The sequence below is a fragment of the Tursiops truncatus genome, chromosome X (assembly GCF_011762595.2).
Source record: "Tursiops truncatus isolate mTurTru1 chromosome X, mTurTru1.mat.Y, whole genome shotgun sequence".
NCBI classification, from domain to species: domain Eukaryota; kingdom Metazoa; phylum Chordata; class Mammalia; order Artiodactyla; family Delphinidae; genus Tursiops; species Tursiops truncatus.
In genome coordinates this window covers 15,779,163-15,798,790 of record NC_047055.1, presented here as the reverse complement: position 1 = coordinate 15,798,790, position 19,628 = coordinate 15,779,163, and the positions used below count along the sequence as shown (strand labels likewise).

The following is a 19,628-nucleotide window of genomic DNA, read 5'->3' as shown; positions in this document are numbered from 1 at the left end:
GGACACCTGTGTTCACTGCAAGTTGTTTTTAATAGTAAAAAAAAAAAAAGGAAACAACATAAATATCCATCAATTGGGGAATGAATAAATGAAATGTGTCAGGGTTGTACTATAGGTTACGGTTCAGCAGTGAAAACAAACTAGATCATTATGCACCCACGTGGATTGATCTCAAGAACATAATGCTGAATTTTCAAAGTACATACAAAACCATATAGTGTATTATTTACATCCTGGAAGAAAATGTATCAAATTAAGGAAAATGGATGGACTAGAAGTGGGAGATTAAGGGAACTTCAACTTCGCCTGTAGTTTATTTTAAAAAATAAGCTATTTTAAAAATCTGTTCTATTAAACTATTCTATTTTTTTTAATGGAAGACAAAGTAAATATAGTACTGTATTTCCACTCTGCGTGGCAAGTACACAAGTGTTTGCTATATTCCTCTCTATACTGTCCTGCATTTTTAAAGTTCTCAAGATAAATGAAAGATGTGGTGTCAGATGGTTCTGATAAATAGTTTGAGGAACCACCCTATTAAGGACCCAGTAACTTTATACGTTAACCTTCCCAGGGACATTTTCACTTTTAAAGAAGGCTGCAGTGTTTAATCCAAAGGCAGAGGCACTGTGGTGTTTGCTGTCACTTCTGAATTGTGGGTTACTAAGTTTTGCAGGCAAAACTTCAAAGGGTATGATTTTCCTCCTATGTGCTGGTCCTGCAATTTGGATGAGTTGCCACCACTTTGACAGAATGATAGGTTTCCCTTAAGTTGGACAGCTCAGAGAGAGGGAACAGAGCACATTTCCCCACTTAATTATGCTTTCACTCTTTATCAATAAACCTTCATTTAAAACAACTCCACAGAAAATAAAATTTAGAGTAGGATTTATTGAAACACAGACACCTAGGTGCAAATAAATCCCGTCAACTTTTATTAAGCATTTGTTCTGTCTTGTTCACCAACCTTGAGTAGATTGAACACAATTTAAAGATTTCTTGGCTTGTCTGCAGAGTATCAAGACCTGTCCGTGGCTCTGAGACGCCTACTCCCTTCACCCCAATCAACTCAACCAGTTGTTTAAACTGCTCGAATCTTTCTTCAGCCACAGTTTTGAAGTGAGAGTCTTTTTATTGCTTTGGGCATGTTCCTTCTCCTCGCCAGTGCTCAGAATTTTAACTATGTAACTATTCAATTTCTCTCTGTGTCCTTACATGGGGGAGAAACGGGGATTTCTGTTCCACACAGCTTGGCAAAGGCTAGCACGGAGTGAGAGATTACAGCCAGATGTACATCTGCATGTCAGCAGCAAGAAGGTCTGGGATGGTGCTTTTTCAATCAGAAGGGAGTCATTTTCCCCCTCAAAGGAGAGGGCCTCCTCCCTCTTATCAGATATTTGGCTGCTAGCTGCTCACTGATTAATTACTGAGGTTGCATCTCCACACAACTGGTCTTCTTAACAATTCTAGCAGGCTTCCAGTTCATTCCTGAATGTGCTTCTTATTTTTTTAAAGTATCCTCCTTTCCTAAAGCATACATTTGAAAAAAAAGAAAAGAAAAAGAAAAACAGTTAAAAGAACAAAGCATAGATTTTAAACAAATAAAGTAATTCTACCACAATTTCTAATATTAGAAAATCAAGCACCAGTGGGAGAGTAGTTTCAGGGGCAGGGAAACATTTTGGGTACCCTTCAAATCAGAACACCAAGCCAATCACTTATTCTATTTGCATGTGAGGTATTATTCCATCTATCTTTTGGTTAATTCCAGAAATCCAGTTTATATTGGAAAGGTAAGGCAACACAGGCATCCCTTTTCTGTACCCCCGCAGCCTGCCACACGCCCAGTAGAGATAGCATATCAAGTTCATTATTAGTAAGTTCCTTTTCTAGTTTGACTCTTTACTGAGAATTTCCATCTGTTTTCCAAGACAGATATATGAGGTGCACAATACAATCACTCCATGAAACCTAGCCTGGAAACTGCCTCTTGGGTCACATTCTCATTTCTAAGGCGCTCAACATGCAATGCAGCCAGTATTAGGAGCAGTTGATTGTGAGAAGTATAATTATGGCTTCTCCAAGACAGGCTAAAGTCACAAGTATGGGCTGACAGTCCCTACGTTAACTAAGATCCCATCTCTGTATCTGGGGAAAGACTGGAGCTTGATAAATGAGCAGTAGCTCTGTGATGTCAACGACAATTAGCTCTGCAAAATTTGGGAGCAATCCAGTCGAAAATGTGTTTATCCAAGCTCTGAAAAGCTGCACCTACCCATCGGACCTCCCCAGGTTCATCTCTCTCTACTCCCCCACGTAACACACACCTTGTGGGCCACTCCAACAATTCTAAACTGTGATACAACTGACAGATGATGTTCATAAGCGTGACACACTCCTGTGGGTGAACTCGGGGAATATATGATTCTCGGCATGCTGGCTGGTAGTTAGACCCTTTTCTCTACCTCTCATTTTAAAACATACTGAAATGCAAGCAAGTGAGAGTGACGCTGCTATTATAAGGAGAACCTTGAATCCATTCCAACTTATAACTAAAGTAAATTTTGGTACGTTCACTATTATCAGTAACAAATTATTGATGTCACACTTTACAGCCAATCATGACACATCAACTGTGGTTGACAGTGGCTATCCTTAACATATCGGTGACTGCCACGCTCTCTCATGTCTCTGCAGATGCTTTTCCCTCTGCTGTAAAAGGTCCTAAACCCCACATGGTAAATCCACAAAACAAGTTTGTTGATTGACTGAAGGAATGAATGAATGAAGTGCTTGCAACCTCAGATAAGCCTCCCACTGCGTTTATAATGTTCACACATTGGGCCGCAGCCATGCATCAATGAAAAATAATATTCTGTTACAAATAGGAAAGTCAACTGTGATTATGGGCAATTTTCTTAACCAGAAAGCATTGAGTAGTAAGATGCTTTGCAGCTGTACATTTTTATTAAGGGCTGTTTAAATAAACATAAAACATGTTTGCCAGGAGAGGGTAAAAAGACAGATGCAAATTTCAGTCAGAAAATAGGTACATTCATTATTTCTTGCATTTGCCTTAAAATGTGCCCCTAAAACAGCAATTATCCTTGGATGTCATTTTTGAACAGCGACAGGGACCAGAAAGAGTGACTTAATTTGGGCAGGAGTTTGCTGGGACATAATATGGCTACTGTGCCTGGAGTCTTCCTTGGTCATAAAAGCAGTAAGGAAGTATGACGTAACGGTGTGATGGTGAATCACAGCCCAAGCCATTTTGGTTGGCAGAATTTGAAAGACAAACATTACTTCAGGAGCAGAGAAGACGTGCCTAATTCCCTCCGTGCCTGGGCTGGGATCTCTTCAGCTTGTGCCGGTCCTGGACTTAGGTGTGTCCACATGGACAGGGGCCATGGGCGCAGGGGCCGGTATGGTCCAGCCAGGAGGTAGGTCTGCTAGGGATGTGAGGACTGGAAGGCCTGCCTCCAGATCCTCCCCTCCAGGGAAACCAGGCAGCCCAACTGAAGGAGAAGGGCATCCTTACGGTGCCCTGTGGAGCTGGAGGGAGTGGGATTGCAGGAAGAGGAGAGGCTGGTCCCAGCCACTCTGCCTTGGAAATGATGGGCAGTTGAGCTGATTGCATTCGTGAATCTCTGCCATTTTTACCTCAGGCCAGCCCAAGGCACCTCCTCCTTCTCTTCTAAGGTCTCCCCTTCTGGTTGCAGCTGTGGTCCAAAGGGGCTTTGGTGCTCACCATAGATGACCATAGCCTTGGGATGGAGCCTTCTTTCCTAGTTTGCTGCATTTTCAGAGCTCAGAAACCTCTATTCTCTTGTATCTTTTGTTTTACACTGACAGCCCCAGGCCATCGTCCTCTCCTACTTCTGTTTTCTCTGTCTCTGCCCCTTTATGGAAATCAGCCGCCCTCTCATAGTAGGGTAGAACATAGTAGAATCCCAGCAAGGCTTTCACTGGAGCACTCATCTATTTACCAGGGCTCTTTCCCGCTCTCATTCCTCACGCATACACCCATAACCCCATCGATTCTCCAACTTTAATTTCAAAACAAATTGTGGTAACAGAACCCTAACATAAAGTTTACCATTTTAAGTGTACAGTTCAGTGGCATCATGTACATTCACATTGTTGTGCAACCATCCATCTCCAGAACTCTTTTCATCTTCCAGACCGAAACTCTTTACACATTAAACAACTTCCCTTCTCCCCCTACCTCAAGTCCCTAGCAACTACCATCCTACTTTCTGTTTCGGTGAATTTGATTACTGCAGGTCCCTCCTGTAAGTGGAATCATACAGTATTTGTCTTTTTGTGACTGGCTCATTTCACTTAGCATAATGTTTTCAAGGTCCATCCATGTTCTAGCGTGTGTCAGAATTTCCTTCCTTTTTAAGGCTAAGTAGTGTTCTATTGTATGTGTATACTATTGATACATTTTGTTTATCCACTCATCCGTCAATGAACACTTGGGTTGTTTCCACCCTTCCAAACATTCCTCTGAACTGTGGAAACACTAGGAATGAACATCAAAAGTGCTGAAGCTTTCAGATGCCCCATCCTCTGTTCTCCGGAATCCTCATCTTGATCATCACGGCCCTCTCCTATTGATCATGCAGATGGGTTGCTAAGTGCCTGACAGACTTTATCATGTTCAATATCCACAACGATGAAGTGAGTTGCTCCCATTTTAGAGGGTGATTCTGAGACTAAGAGAAGCTAAGCTAAGCTAAGCTAGCAACTTGGCTCAGGTCAAAGAGTTAATAAGTAGCAGAGCTAGGATCTGAAAGCCCCACTCAGAACCGCCCCCTCTGGTGCTTACTCAAGGCCCAGGGGCCCTCTGCCACCAGTTGCTACTCCCTTCTGTGTGGTTTGGGGTCGTGTTGGTTTGTTTTTTTTTTTTTTCCCCCAGAGAGTTTTTCTTTCTTTTTTTTTTAATTGAAGTATAGTTGATTTACAATGTTTTGTTAGTTTCTGGTGTACAGCAGTGTTATACACATATATGTGTGTGTGTGTACGTATATTTTCTTTCTCATATTCTTTTCCATCACGGTCTATTAAAGGATTATTGAATATAGTTCCCTGCGCTATCCAGTAGGACCTTGTTGTTTGCCTGTTTTATATATGGTAGTTTGTATCTGCTAATCCCAAACTCCTAATTTATTGTGTTGATTTTTGAGAGAAGTAGAGCTGATTCTACGCACTAACAGACCATTGACCACATGTACCTGGAAGGGCCTTTTGAGTCCTCAAATCCTGACCACCACCGCTACCACCCTATCTGTCTCTCTCTCTGTCTCGGCACGTGCACACACACAGTTCTGAAATCATTCTGATGTGGAGCTGCCAAGACTTCTCTGTTGCTGTTTAAACCAGTCAGCGAGCTTTATGGAGATGCCAGGATTTAGAAGACTGGCCTGGAAGACTCGGGACTCGATTCATGTTCTTGGACCTACAACTCTTCCACAAGCTATTTGTTTCATTTCTTCTCCTGAGGCGCTCTGTCCTTATCTACCTTGAATGGATTAAGTAAAGAGGTGCCCAGCATTTTTAAATGCTAGAAGAATTAGGCTTGAGGCTGTTGGCAGATGCTTACCTGTTAGTGTAGGTATGTCTTAGATACCTGAGTGACACCAGGCTCCTCTAAGGAGAAAAAGGCCCCAGGGATTTTGTGGCTGAGACTGGGATACGTGTGTGGGGAGGGGGTACCCCATGGGGGTGAGAAAAGGCCCAGTGGGGTAGGAGTGTTGCAACCATCAAACACGAACTCCACTGCCTCACTTTTGCCAGCAGCTGACACAGTCCACGCTCTCTCTGACACTACCACAAGGACTGGCCAGAGTGGCTGTGCACATGCCGGGACCCTGGGCAGCAGCAGGCCCAGCTGGGTAAACAGAAGTGCAGGAGCAAAACAAGTCAATAAATCATGGCCTGGCTGTAGCCTACCCTAGTCCCCTCCTCCCCCTTCCTTTTCAGCTCACCCGGGTCTCCATATGAAGCACATGGGCCCTGGTGTCCTTTGATCTATCTCCTTTCCCTTTACAAGGGAGAAATGTATCTATAGGAGGGGTGAGCTCAGCCCCACCTGTGACCCGCTGCCAGAGTTCCTTGCAAGGAGCCACAAGCATCACACATTCAGCTGCTAAGAGCAAAAAAGGGTGAGCAGACATGGAAACATAAGGTTGGCCTACGGTTAGGGGGCCCTGGGTGGTTGACCTTCACAGAGTTATGGAGACTAATGGGGCATGTTCTCCACTTCAAGCACTGGCACGTGGGCCACAGCCTGCCTACACTAAGCCCATAGGATGCTGCTAAGGACCCGAGCTGAGCTCAAACTCTACCTTCCTTTGCCTCACAGCCTGAGGCTTTTATACGCTGCCCGTGCTCGAGTTTGGAGCGCTCACCTTTTTGAGATCCCTCATCCTGCTAGCAAATAGATATACCCTCCATTGTATGTCATTGATCCCCAGAAGACTTCTTCCTTCTGGAGGCCCACAGTGTCATGATCCGCTGGATGACCTTCTGACTGCTGTATCTCTAGTGCCTAAAATAGTGCTAACACGTAATTGGTGCTGATTAAATACTTGTTGAGTGAATGAATGAATTGACATAGTGTAATGGTTAAGAGGTAGTCTCTGGAGTCAGACAGACCAGAATTCCAGCCCAGCTTCTCCAGTTTGACCTTGGGAAAGATAACGTACCCTCCCTTGGCCTTGGTTTCCTTGTCTGTAAGATAGTAACAGTATTGTAACAAGACTATTCACTACTATTATTATTTTGTATACCAACTGCAGGCAACTGGTCCAGATTACCAGGGGTGCTGAATTGAAGGTTCTATGGTCTCATCCTGATTCGATAGAAGACAGTGCTCTAAAGCCTGCTATGGTGAAGATGAGGGAAGTGAGAGCTTACTTGCAGGAAATTTGCCTTCTCTGGTTTGGCTGGCCAAGCCCCAGCTATCTGGAGTAGTCTTCAGGGAGAAGTATATTACATACATACGACAGGTAGCTTTTATCAACCGTGCAGGAAAAACATTTATGCCTTCAGTGGGGGCTCTCCCCCAGAGTGAGGGCAAGGGATGAGGGTAGGTCTGCCTACTAAAATTCTGAAATCATTCAAATAGCTCATTACTTGCCCAAGAGCTGGAAATAGCATTCAGACTCTTCATCAAAGAGCTCCCTATTCGGAGTCCGCCATCAACAGAGAAGCAGACCCTCAATGGGAAGTCATTTCCCTATTCCTGAGTGGACTCTTTGGCTCTATAAGCAGAATGGCTGCCTTACCATGTGCTTGAGTTTGTCAAATGTCACACACTATATTTCAAACATGTGAGTTGACATCATGTGAGCCATATTGCACTCATTTCCAACCCTATTTGAACTTCAAAGGAGATGTCAGCCTCATTGGCCCCACCTAAATGTGTGGTACTTTTGATCAACTGGTACCTGATGGCCAAGAAGACTTAGAGGCCCACGTGTAATTAGAAAGGGAATTTTTGACTAAAGGTAAATGAACCCAAGTCTTGGAAAGTTTGAGTTCAGCTGGAAACACAAAGCACATGAGGTCAGAGTAAGTCTTAAATTCTCTATCTGAAAACACTCAAATGACATCAACTTGAGTCTGGGAGTATCCTTGGGGTCTGGAGAAGTGTAAGCCAGGAAGCCTCCCTGGAGAAAAAAATCTTCCCCACCTCCAAGTCTCTCCAGGGACTTTTAGCTCTCAACAAAGCTGTAGGGTGGGCTGGACTATGAGGGGCACTGTAAGGGTGGGAGTAAACTTTTACTCCCACTCCCTGAGCCTGCTTCACCAAATGATGAACTTGCCTGTGTGCATTACTTGAAAATTACATAAACAGCACCGTGATCTCCAGAAATACCTCCTTGTTGGCCTCCAGCAAGTCCCCTTTTTTACAACTTTGGGGCTTGACATTCCTCATGCTCAGGGAATTTGGACAGACTTTAGGGAGACCGTAGCAAACAAGAACATGTGGTTCAAGCAAATGGATGCCATCTGGCCAGTTAGCAAGGGTTATAGGCAAGGGACACCCAAAAGGGAAGCAGTTTTGAGAGTAGTCTGAGGGCGAAGGCCCCAGCTGAGGAGAAGAGACCTCAGAGATATTGTCCTGGGATCTGGCTACTTGAGGCAACTTGGGGCTGAGCACAGCAACAGAAAGGGGAGACTAGAGGGCAAGGAAGATAAATGGAAAGGCTTCCTTCCAAAGTCCTCCTTCTCCATCAGACAGAAGAGAGACAAAGTTGAAAAAATGCTCTCTTCCTTTCCTCTGCTCACCTCCCTCTCTTGCCAAATGAAGGGGATACAAAGGGGCCTGTGAATAATTGTGTTTTACAGAAAGGCTAGGACCCCTTTTTTACTGATAAAGAATTTGAATTAGTCATTCTCTAAATAGAAAGGATTTCACCCAAGTTATTTGCACTTCACACCTGGGCAAAAACTGCAGACAATATCCCTTACGAATATAGATAAAAAAAAAAACCCTCAACAAAATTCAGAACAGGTAGATCCATAGAGACAGAAATTACATAAGTGGTTGACAAGGGCTAGGGAGAGGGGAGAATGAGGAGTGACTGCTTAATGTGTATGGGGTTTCCTTTTGAGGTGATGAAAATGCTCTGAAACTAAATAGTGATGATGACTGCACAATACTGTGAATGTACTAAATGCCAGTGAGTTGGACACTTTGAAATGGTTGAAATGGTGAATTTTATGTAAAGGTGTGTTTTACCACAATAATGAAAAATCCTTAACAAAATACCAGCAATTATTGGTATATGAATTACATGAATTCAACAACATATAAAAAGGATTACATACAATGACCATGTGGGATTTTTCCCATGAATTCAAGGTTGGTTCAAAATATGAAAATCAATCGATGTAATACACCATATTAATAGAACAAAGGACAAAACCCACATCTCAGTAGATGCAGGACAAGCATTTCACACAATCCAATGTCCTTTCATGATAAAAACATTCATAAAACTAGAAATAGAAAGTAATTTCCTCAATCTGACAAAGGACATCTATGAAAAACCCACAGCTAACATCAGATTTAATGGTGTAAAACTGAAAGCCTTCTCCCTAAGATCAGGAACAAGACAAGGATATCTACTCTTACCACTTCTATTCAACATTGTACTAGAGATTCTAGTCAGGCCACTTAGGCAAGAGAAAGAAATAAACGGCATACATATTGGAAAGGAAGAAGTAAAAATATCCCTATTCACAGATAATATAATTTTGTACGCAGAAAATCCTAAAGAATCTACAAAAACAACCATATTAGAGCTAGTAACATGTTCAACAAGGTTGCAGGATACAAGATCAATATACAAAAATCAATTGTACTACTATACAATACTACTATTACTAACAATAGACAAATTGAAAATCAAACAACAATTCCATTTGCAATAAAAAAATAATTAGGAATAAATTTAACAAAGGAAGTGTAAGAGTTGTGTACTGAAAACTATAAAACATCACTGAATGAAATAAAAGAAGCAATAAATAAATGAAAAGACATTCCTTGTTCATGGATTAGAAGACATAATATTGTTACAATGGCAATACCCCCCAAAACAATCTACAGATTCAATGAAATCCCTAAAAAAAAGTCCCAGCTGGCTTTTCTTGCAGAAATTGACATGATGATCCTAAAATTCATATGGAAATGGCAAGAGACCCAGAGCTAAAACTATAAAAACTAAAACTAAAACTCTTAGAAGAAAACATAGTTATAAATCTTCATGACCTTGAATTAGGTAATGGATCTCTAAATAGGACACCAAAAGCACAAGTGACAAAAGAAAAAAAAACGAGAGACACAAAATTTTCGTGGACTACACGAAAATTTAAAACTTTTGTACTGCAAATTATACCATTCAGAAAGTGAAAAGACAACATGCAGAATGGGAGAAAATATTTGCAAATCATATATTTGATAAGGGACTTGTATCTAGAATATATATAGACCTCTTACAACTTAATAATAAAAGGACATATAATCCAATTAAAAGTGGGCAAAGATCTGAATAGACATATTTCTCTAAAGAGGATATACAAATGGCCAATAAGTCCATGAAAAATGCTCAAAATCATTTAGCCATCAAGGAAATCCAAATCAAAACCATGAAGAGATACCACTTTACATCCACTAGGATGGCTATAATCAAAAAGACAGATTTTGCCAACAAGTATTGGCAAGGATGTGGAGAAATTGGAATGCTCATACGCTCTTGGTGGGAATGGAAAATGGTGCAGCCACTTTGGAAAACAGTCTGGCACTTCCTTAAAAGGTTAAACATAGAGTTATCATAAGACCCCAAAATTCCACTCCTAGGTATATATACCCAAGAGAAATGAAAACATATGTCCACTCAAAAACTTGCATACAAATGTTCATAACAGCACTATTCACAATGACCAAAAGTGGAAACAACTCAAATGTTCATCAACTGATGAATGGATAAAGAAAATGAGGTACATCCATACTATGGAATAGTATTCAGCCATAAAAACAATGAACCTTGAAAACACTGAGAAAAAGCGAAAAAAAAAGACCCCCCAAAAGGCCACATATTACACTATTGCATTTATATGAAATGCCCAGAATAGGAAAATCCATAGAAACAGAAAGATTAGTGGTTGCCAAGGGCTGGGGGGAAGGGAAATGGGAAGTGACTGCTAATGTGTAAGGAATTTCTTTTTGGTGTGATGAAACTCTTCTGGAATTGGATAGTGGTAATGGTTGCGCCATGTTTAAAATATACTAAAACCACTGAATTTTATAGTTTAAAAGGGTGCATTTTATGTACGTGAATTATATTGCAATAAAAAATGGAAAAAAGTTGTTTTTGCTGGGAGATCACTCTGATATTTGGTATGGAACTCAAAGGAACTCATAGAATTATACGACAGTGTTATAATAAAATTTTTGAAGTCTCATCTTCTTATTTATATGAACAAGATTTCTCAGTCCTTATGTATATAAAGAAAATTAGAAATAGAATTGATGCTGAATAACTGTCTCTTTCTAGCAATATAGTAATATTTGTCCATGGATACCTGAAAAAAAGTCCCATCCATTTCACTGAGATGCATTTAAATAAAAATATGCTTTTTGGGCTTCCCTGCTGGCGCAGTGGTTAAGAATCCACCTGCCAATGCAGAGGACACGGGTTCAAGCCCTGGTCTGGGAGGATCCCACATGTCACGGAGCAACTAAGCCCGTGCGCTACAACTACTGAGCCTGCACTCTAGAGCCCATGAGCCACAACTACTGAGCCCACGAGCCTAGAGCCTGTGCTCCGCAGCAAGAGAAGCCACCACAATGAGAAGCCTGTACACTGCAACAAAGAGTAGCCCCTGCTCGCCGTAACTAGAGAAAGCCCACGTGCAGCAACAAAGACTCAGTGCATCCAAAAATAAAAATTAAAAAAAAATGCTTTTTGTAACTGTAATTATTTTCAAAACCTTTTAATATATTTTGTTTTGATCATTTATGTACAGTAGTTATAATAATTTTAGTAGTGTTTTATGGATACAGGAAGTAAAAATTAATTTCACTTTATAAGTATATTTTTGTTACAGAGAAATCTGATGTGGAAGCATTATATTTCACATATAAAAGTGTATTACCTTAAGATAAAATTCTCTGAGGGAAATGAACTAAAAATACAGATTCAAGGAATAAAATGTTAAATGTTTAAAATATTTATATGTTTTAAAATAAAATGATGGTGGGTAAAAATCACTTCAGTATTTGGTATTTAGAATACATTTAAAAGAGTGAAGTAACAGTATTATTTAAAATGCTGATATTTATAATAGATTGGAAATAACATGTTTGCAATTATTTACACTTATGATTTTAAAATTATGTGATAAAAATGTGCAAGGGGACACTGTTATTAAAGGTCAGGAAACACTGAGAATGGCACAAATCATTTATGTGGTATTCTTGTCGAAAATATATAACCTCGATCTAATCATGAGAAAAAAATCAGACAACCCCAAATCGAGGGGCGTTCTACAAAGTAGCTGGCCAGTATCTTAAAAAGCATCAAGGTCATGAAAGACAGAACTGTTACAGATTGGAGGAGACTAAGGAGACATGACTTCTGAATGCTATGTGGGATCCTGAAACAGAAAAAAAAATCAGTGGAAAGACTGGGGAAATCAGAACAAACTCTGATGTTTAGTGTAATGGACTGAATGTCTGTGTCCCCCCTCCCCCAAATTCATATGTTGAAATCCTAATCCTCAATATGATGGTATTTGGAGGTGGGGCCTTTGGGAGGTGATTAGGTCATGGGGGTGGAGCCCTCATGAATGGGATTAGTGCCCTTATAAAAGAGTCCCCAGAGAGCTCCCTTGCCCCTTCTACCATGGGAGAACACAGAGAGAAGATGGCAGTTTGCAACCCAGAGGAGGACTCACCAGAACCCAACCATGCGGGCACTCATTTATCAGGTCTCCAGCCTCCAGAACTGTGAAAAATAAATTTCTGTTGTTTATAAGCCACCCAGTCTACAGTACTTTATTACAGCAACCTGAGTGGACTAAAACATTTAGTTAGTATTATTGTACCAAAGTTAATTTCCTGGTTTTGATCACTGTATTATGGTTAAGTCAGTTGACATTAAGGAAAACTGGATGAAGGGTACACGGGAACTCTCTGTACTATTTTTTTTGTCAACTTTCATGTAAATCTAAAATTACTTCGAAATAAAAATTTTAAAATCTCAGGGGATTCTCAGGCAAAAGCGTTTGAAGATTATTGAGTTACATGAGTCACAGTGTCCATAAGATAAAAGCAAACCAGTGTAGCTTTTCCTGGTTCTGAGACCTGAGAGAAACTTCTCCCCCAGTGCCCTCACCACGCACTGATATGATAAGGTCCTCAGCATCCTCTTGCAGGAAACTGTGACAAGTCAGGCTCATTTTTCTTTCTGTAGGACTGCATTGTGTACTGAAAGGATACGTACATCCTTCTCAAGTGCATGTGCTCAATTTATTTTCTTTTCAAAAAAGTGTTTTTCCTGATTACAAAAGCAATATAAACTTCTAATAGAAATTTTAGAAAGCAAAGATAACTACAAAGAAGAAAATTAAAATGCCTACAATTGCACACCATGATGAGTATGTTGGGCTATTTCCTCCTTGTCTTTTTCCATGCATGTATACACAATTTGTTGTTTTCTTAAAAAAATTAAAATACCGATCATCCTGTTGTTATTGTAAACTACTTTTGTTTATGATTACAATATAAGAACATCTCTCCAAATCATGATATATTTTTTCTAACATTATTTATTTATGTGTGTATGTATGTATGTATTAAAGGTTATACACCACTTAGAGTTATCATGAAATATTTGCTATATTTCCCATGTTGTACAATATATCCTTGTAGCTTATTTTATACATAATAGTGTGTACCTCTTAATCCTCTACCCCTATATTGCTCTGTCTCCCTTCGCTCTCCCCACTGGTAACCACTAGTTTGTTCTCTATATCTATGAGTCTGTTTCTGTTTTGTTATATACATTCCTTTGTTTTATATTTTAGAGTCCATATATAAGTTATATCATACAGTATTTGTCTTTCTCTGTCTGACATTTCACTTAGCATCATGCCCTCCAAGATCATCCACGTTGCTGCAAATGGCATTATTTCATTCTTTTTCATGGCTGAGTAGTATTCCATTGTGTGTATATGTGTATGTGTGTGTGTATATATATATATATATATATATATATATATATATATATATACCACATCTTCTTTATCCAGTCATCTGTTGATGGACACTTAGGTTGCTTCCATATCTTGGCAATTGTAAGTAATGCTGCTATGAACACTCAGATGCATGTATCTCTTCCAAATAGTAGTGTTTTTGTTTTTTTCAGATATATACCCAGGAGCTGAATTGCTGGGTCATATGGTAGTTCTATTTTCAGTATTTGAGAAACCTCCATACTATTTTCCACAGTGGCTGCACCAATTTACATTCCCACCAACAATATATGGGGGTTCCCGTTTCTCCACATCCTCGCCAACATTTGTTATTTGTGGTCTTTTTGATGACAGCCATTCTGACAGGTGTGAGGTGATATCTCATTGTGTTTTTAATTTGCATTTCCCTGATGATTAGCGATGTTGAGCATCTTTTTATGTGCCTGTTGGCCATCTGCATTTCCTGGAAAAATGTAAATGTCTATTCAGTTCTTCTGCCCATTTTTTAATTGGGTTATTTTTTTGATGTTGAGTTGTATCAACTGTTTATATATGTTGTCTCCAACATCATTTAAAATCATGAGATAAAATTCTGTTGTGTGGATGGTCCAAAATTGATGTTACTGGCCCCCCATTACTGGACCATGTGCTTGTCAACCATACAAAGGTAGGGACTCTGTCCCTGACAGAGTCTCTGCACTCGGGGTAGACACTTAGACCAGGACAGGTAGACCAACACATGATTTATGGCTATTAAATGCAAAAGAAGATGGGGTTTCTGCTTTACCAAAACATAAGCAGGCCTCAGAATATTGCTGTTTCTAGTGGATAGTGGTGGGCTGTGTATTATCTCCTTGCACTTCTGTTTAGAAAAAAGTTTTCAAGTATATCTCCAAATACCATGTATAATATGTGTAAAATATGTATAATTTTAATATATTTAGTTATATATTTTATCAATGCATTTATATATAATATAATGCATTTATATATATTTATCAATGCATTATATATTTTATCAATGCATTTATACTTTGTAAATATATTTCTAGCTTACAAATTACATTAATGTACTATAAACTAATATAATAATTAAGGACATTCTATAACCTATACAAAAATAGAAAATTATTTATAAATTATGGGTATATTAATAATTTGTAAATTATAAACTAAGCTTAGTGTGTATGTTCTACATCATAAAGCATACATAGAAAATAGAAATTTAGGGAATTTCCTGGTGGTCCAGTGGTTAAACTTCACGCTTCCAATGCAGCGGGTGTGAGTTCGATCCCTGGTTGGGGAACTAAGATCCCACATGCTGCACTAAGACCCCACAGGCTGGTGCGGCCGAAAAAAAAAAAAGAAAAAAAATAGAAATTTAAAAGTGATTAAAAAACAGACAATGGAATTAGAAGTTCTAACATTTTCTTCCCACACCTCAATGTGCATACCCTACTCTGGAGATCAGTGAACGGGGAGATCTTCAACTTAATCCATTTCTTTGGAAAGAGAGGCAGCAAGTCACTTTTCATAACACCTTCAAATAGCTTCTGACAGAGTCTGCAGTCAGGAAGTCCATCTCAAACCCTCTTGGACCCCTCCAGGCATTTCAGATTGACTCCTGCAGAGGTCTGCTGATCTTGGTGCCACATGGCTCTTGGTTACATGGCTGGTGTGTTGTCTATTGACTTTAGATTGTTGGAGCTGGTAGGCAAGAGGCGGGTCATTAATCAGTCCAGCACTTAGCATGCTGTTAGCTTTCATTGTTACAGGCCACTGTGATTTGTAGACCAAACACCGGCCCTGGAGTCAGAACACATGGGTTTTAGTCCTTCCTCTGCTCCTTGCTTAGTTGTGTGACCTTGGCCAAGCCAATTTATCTCTCTGAAGGAAGTCACAGTGAGCCACAGGAGGCAGTGTCACCATGTAGAAGAGACAAGTCCTAGAATCAGGCAGACCTGGCTCAAATCTCAGCTCTGCCCCTTGGGTTCCATGCAGTTTGGGGCCAGCTGATCTTCTGTTGGCCTCCATGTTCTCATTTTTAATTGGGGGGGATAATAATAATAATACGTATCTCACAGGCTTGTGAAATTTTGTGAAAGTTACTAGGATAGTACTCAGTAAATGTGTGCTAAATCTGACTCATTTAAAGGTAAGCAAAGGGGCTTCCCTGGTGGCACAGTGGTTAAGAATCTGCCTGCCAATGCAGGGGACACGGGTTCGAGCCCTGGTCCGGGAAGATCCCACATGCTGCAGAGCAACTAAGCCCGTGCGCCACAACTACTGAGCCTGCGCTCTAGAGCCTGTGAGCGACGACTACTGAGCCCATGTGCCACAACTACTGAAGCCCACGCGCCTAGAGCCCGTGCTCCACAACAAGAGAAGCCACCGCAGTGAGAAGCCCACGCACACCGCAACGAAGAGTAGCCCCCGCTCACCACAACTAGAGAAAGCCCTCGCGCAGCAATGAAAACCCAACGCAGCCAAAAATAAAATAAATACAAAATAAATAAATTTAAAAAAATAAATAAAGGTAAGCAAAATTACCTTTTTGTCAGAGTCCTCCAAAATCATCTGTTCCAACCCCCTCGCCCCACAAATGAGCATACTGAGGACAAGATCTGAGGAAGGGGGCATGTCCAAGGCCACCCCTGAGTTCCATCTCTTCTATACAGTTAGCAGACCTGGATTATCATTAGGGTGCTACCACTATCTCCAAATGAATTCCCCTTAAACACCACTTTGCTTGTGATGGACATTTGATAGATATTTTTCTACATATGAGGAAAGGGAAGGGCAGAGCAGGGCAGGGCAGGGAAGGGAAAAGCCATGACACTAACTAAGGCCCCCAGGTCGGATAAAAATGTTCAGCCATCCAGAAGGAATTTGGGTGACAATAACATTCTTAATAATGGCTCACATACTATATGGACAGGGTATTACTCTAAGTGCTTTTTATATATTAACGTAGTTCATCCTCACAACAACTTTATAATCCACATTTTATAGCTGAGGAAACTGGGGCTCCGAAAGATTTCAAACTTGCCCAAAGTTACACAGGGGGAGAGCTGGGATTCCAACCTAGGTGATCTGCCTAGGGCAGTGGTTCTCCAACTTAAGCATGCATCAGAATCACCTGAGAGCTTGTGAAAACACAGATGACTGGCCCCACCTCCAGAGTTTCTGATTCAGTAGGTCTGGGATTGAGCCCAAGAATTTGCATCTGTGGAACTTCCCTGGTGGCACAGTGGTTAAGAATCCGCCTGCCAGTGCAGGGGACACAGGTTCGATCCCTTGTCCGGGAAGATCCCACATGGTGCGGAGCAACTAAGCCCACGCACCACAACTACTGAGCCTGTGCTCTAGAGCCCACGAGCCACAACTACTGAGCCCACACGCCACAACTACTGAAGCCCATGTGCCTAGAGCCCATGCTCTGCAACAAGAGAAGCCAGCAAAATGAGAAGCCTGCGCATCGCAACACAAGAGTAGCCCCCGCTCGCCGCAACTAGAGAAAGCCCACGTGCAGCAACAAAGACCCAACGCAGCCAAAAATAAACAAACAAACAAATAAATTTAACCAAAAAAAAAAACCCAAAGAATTTGCATTTGTAACAAGTTCCCAGGTGATGCTGATGCTGCTGGTAGAGGGACCACACTCTGAACATCAATAGTGTACAGATCTTACACTCTGAACCATCTTACTACACCACCCAGGTCACTCTCCTGTGAAAGCCTTCACTGACTGCCCCACAACCTTTAAGATAAAGCACACGTGCCTCCTTGAAACACGCAGGGCACTTCATGGTCTGGCCTTGTTTAGCTTTCTAATCTCACCTCCTTCTGGTACCCTTCATAAACCCCATGTCCACCCTCCAAAGCTATTTTTTCATTCCAAATGTGCCACAAGCTCTCTCTGGCTTCTGTCTGCATTTGCCGTTCCTTCTCTCTAGGATGCCTGCATCCCCACACACTCCTCCCACCAACACTTGACAAACTTCTTGTGCGTCAAGATTAGAGACTCAGCTCAAGCGCGACCTCCTTATAGAGGACTTACAGATTCCTACGTCCTACCCCCCACTCCAAGCTCGAGTGAGAGGCTTCCTTGCGGCTTCCAGGTCTCTGGCCTTCCCTCAGTTATAGCCCTTCTTTCATTATGCCATTATATTCCATACATTGTTTTCTCCTATAACCATGAGAGACCTGTTTTATTCATATCCTTATGCCCAGTGCCTGACACCTGGTAAATGTTTGTTGAATGAAGGTATAAGGTGGATGGTTGACGAACATCTCAAGAACCCAAATAACTATTAAAAACTGCTTGGTGAAAATATGGAATCAGAAAAAGCAAACTGCACCACATCTTCTTTATCCATTCCTCTGTCGATGGACACTGAGGTTGCTTCCATGTCCTGGCTATTGTAAATAGTGCTGCAATGAACATTGGGGTGCATGTATCTTTTTGAATTATGCAATATTACTCAGCCATAAAAAGGAATGAAATTGTGCCATGTGCAGAGGTGTGGATGGACCTAGAGACTGTCATACAAAGTGAAGTAAGTCAGAAAGAGAAAAACGATTATTGTATAATATCACTTATACGTGGAATCTAGAAAAATGATACAGATGAACTTATTTGCAAAGCAGAAATAGAGACACAGATGCAGAGAACAAACTTAAGGATACGAAGAGGGGAAGGTGGGTGGGATGAATAGGGGGATTGGGATTGACATATATATATAGTACTACGTATAAAATAGATAACTAATGAGAACCTACTGTAGAGCACAGGGAACTCTACTCGGTGCTCTGTGGTGACCTAAATGGGAAGGAAATCTAAAAAAGAGGGGATATATGTATACGAGTGGCTGATTCACTTTGCTCTACAGCAGAAACTAACACAACATATTGTTTTAAATCCTATGTACAGCCTAGTTAGCTTTTTTTTGTGTATATACATTTATTTATTTACTTATTTATTTATTTTTGGCTGTGTTGGGTCTTCATTTTTGTGCAAGGGCTTTCTCCAGTTGCAGCGAGCAGGGGCCACTCTTCATCGTGGTGCACGGGCCTCTCACTGTCGCAGCCTCTCCCGTTGCAGAGCACAGGCTCCAGACACGCAGGCTCAGTAGTTGTGGCTCATGGGCTTAGTTGCTCTGCGGCATGTAGGATCTTCCCAGACCAGGGCTCGAACCCATGTCCCCTGCATCAGCAGGCAGATTCCCAACCACTGCGCCACCAGGGAAGCCCAACACAACATTTTAAAGCAACTATACTGTGGGCTTCCCGGTGGCGCAGTGGTTGGGAGTCCGCCTGCCGATGCAGGGGACACGGGTTCGTGCCCCGGTCCAGGAGGATCCCACATGCCGCGGAGCGGCTGGGCCGGTGAGCCATGGCCGTTGGGCCTGCGTGTCCGGAGCCTGTGCTCCGCAACAGGAGAGGCCATAGCAGTGAGAGGCCTGCGTACCACAAATAAGTAAGTAAGTAAATAAATAAATAAAGCAACTATACTGCAATAAAAATTACTTAAAAAAAAAAAAGGAAAAAGCAAACTGCCTCTTGCTCTAAGCCTGCCCCAATGGCACAGAATTTATCGACTGTTCTTTCTGCCATTGCCTGTCTCCCTTTCCCCTTTCCTTCCCTCGCCCACTCCCAATCCAGTGCTGGAGACACTCTACCTGTGCTCCTCAGGCTTTCTTTCCAGTCCTTCTGCCCCAGTCTCTGATTGACTCTAGTTCACCATTAAAGCTGCCCCTTTTTCTGTAGGGAGAACCTCACATAGGCACCCCTGTCTCTGGCAACACTGCAGGATTCAGCCAACTCCAGTTTGCAAGGGTGTACTTCCCTCCCCT

General features: G+C 41.3%; 1 protein-coding gene across 8 annotated transcripts in view; it reads right to left on the bottom strand.

Annotated features, from left to right (window-relative positions):
- Positions 1–912: 912 nt before the first annotated feature.
- Positions 913–19,628, bottom strand: part of PABIR2 (PABIR family member 2) — an 80,744-nt gene continuing 62,028 nt past the window's right edge. For 7 of the 8 annotated variants that reach the window (XR_012329273.1, XR_012329271.1, XR_012329272.1 and 4 more), the window contains one exon: positions 913–1,527. Coding sequence is in view for 3 of the 8 variants with exons in the window: in XM_073799262.1 (XP_073655363.1) it covers positions 1,467–1,527 (61 nt within the window). In the remaining 5 variants the exon portion in view is untranslated. Of the gene's footprint in view, positions 1,528–12,474; positions 12,525–19,628 lie in introns of all 8 variants that reach the window. The other variant, XM_073799252.1, reaches the window with a different exon arrangement.